The sequence below is a fragment of the Buceros rhinoceros genome, unplaced genomic scaffold, assembly GCF_000710305.1.
Source record: "Buceros rhinoceros silvestris isolate BGI_N320 unplaced genomic scaffold, ASM71030v1 scaffold28732, whole genome shotgun sequence".
Classification (NCBI taxonomy): domain Eukaryota; kingdom Metazoa; phylum Chordata; class Aves; order Bucerotiformes; family Bucerotidae; genus Buceros; species Buceros rhinoceros.
The window spans coordinates 1575-1957 of NW_010398723.1; the positions used below are offsets into that span (position 1 = coordinate 1575).

At 67.4% G+C, this 383-nt stretch overlaps 1 protein-coding gene across 1 annotated transcript in view; it reads right to left on the minus strand.

The window, feature by feature from the left end:
- The window catches only part of WDR24 (WD repeat domain 24), a gene marked incomplete at both ends in the record, with an annotated part of 2063 nt that overhangs the window by 1567 nt on the left and 113 nt on the right, over nucleotides 1-383 (minus strand). The window contains 2 exons of the mRNA XM_010131218.1: nucleotides 24-155; nucleotides 372-383. The exon at nucleotides 372-383 is cut by the window's right edge and continues 113 nt beyond it. Of these exons, the coding sequence (XP_010129520.1) occupies nucleotides 24-155; nucleotides 372-383 (144 nt within the window). The remainder of the gene's footprint in view (nucleotides 1-23; nucleotides 156-371) is intronic.

A 383-nucleotide genomic window follows, 5' to 3' on the forward strand; every position in this document is an offset into this window, starting at 1 on the left:
CCCAGCACCAGCCACGCACTCACCCTGCGGGTTCTCGTGGTCCATCATGTACAGGTCATCCTCGTCTGCTTCCACGTCTCCCAGCAGATAGTCAGCAGGGACATCGCTGCCCTCCGTCTCCTCGTTGTCTGCGTGCCCAGGGAGAGGGAACTCAGCTCAGCCCCTCGTCCCGCCCCAGCATGCCGGGCTGTGTCCCAGCCAGGCGGCCTGGCTCCCCACCACGGCTGCGCTCCTGCCACCCGCAGCCCCCGCCACCGCGGGCCAACGAAACGCCCAGGGGCTCGGTGTGCTTCCCTGGGGGGCTGCGGCAGGCCCAGTCAACCCCGTTTACAGGGTAGATTTCCCAGTTTACCCATAACGGGAGCCGCTACACCTGAGGGGGG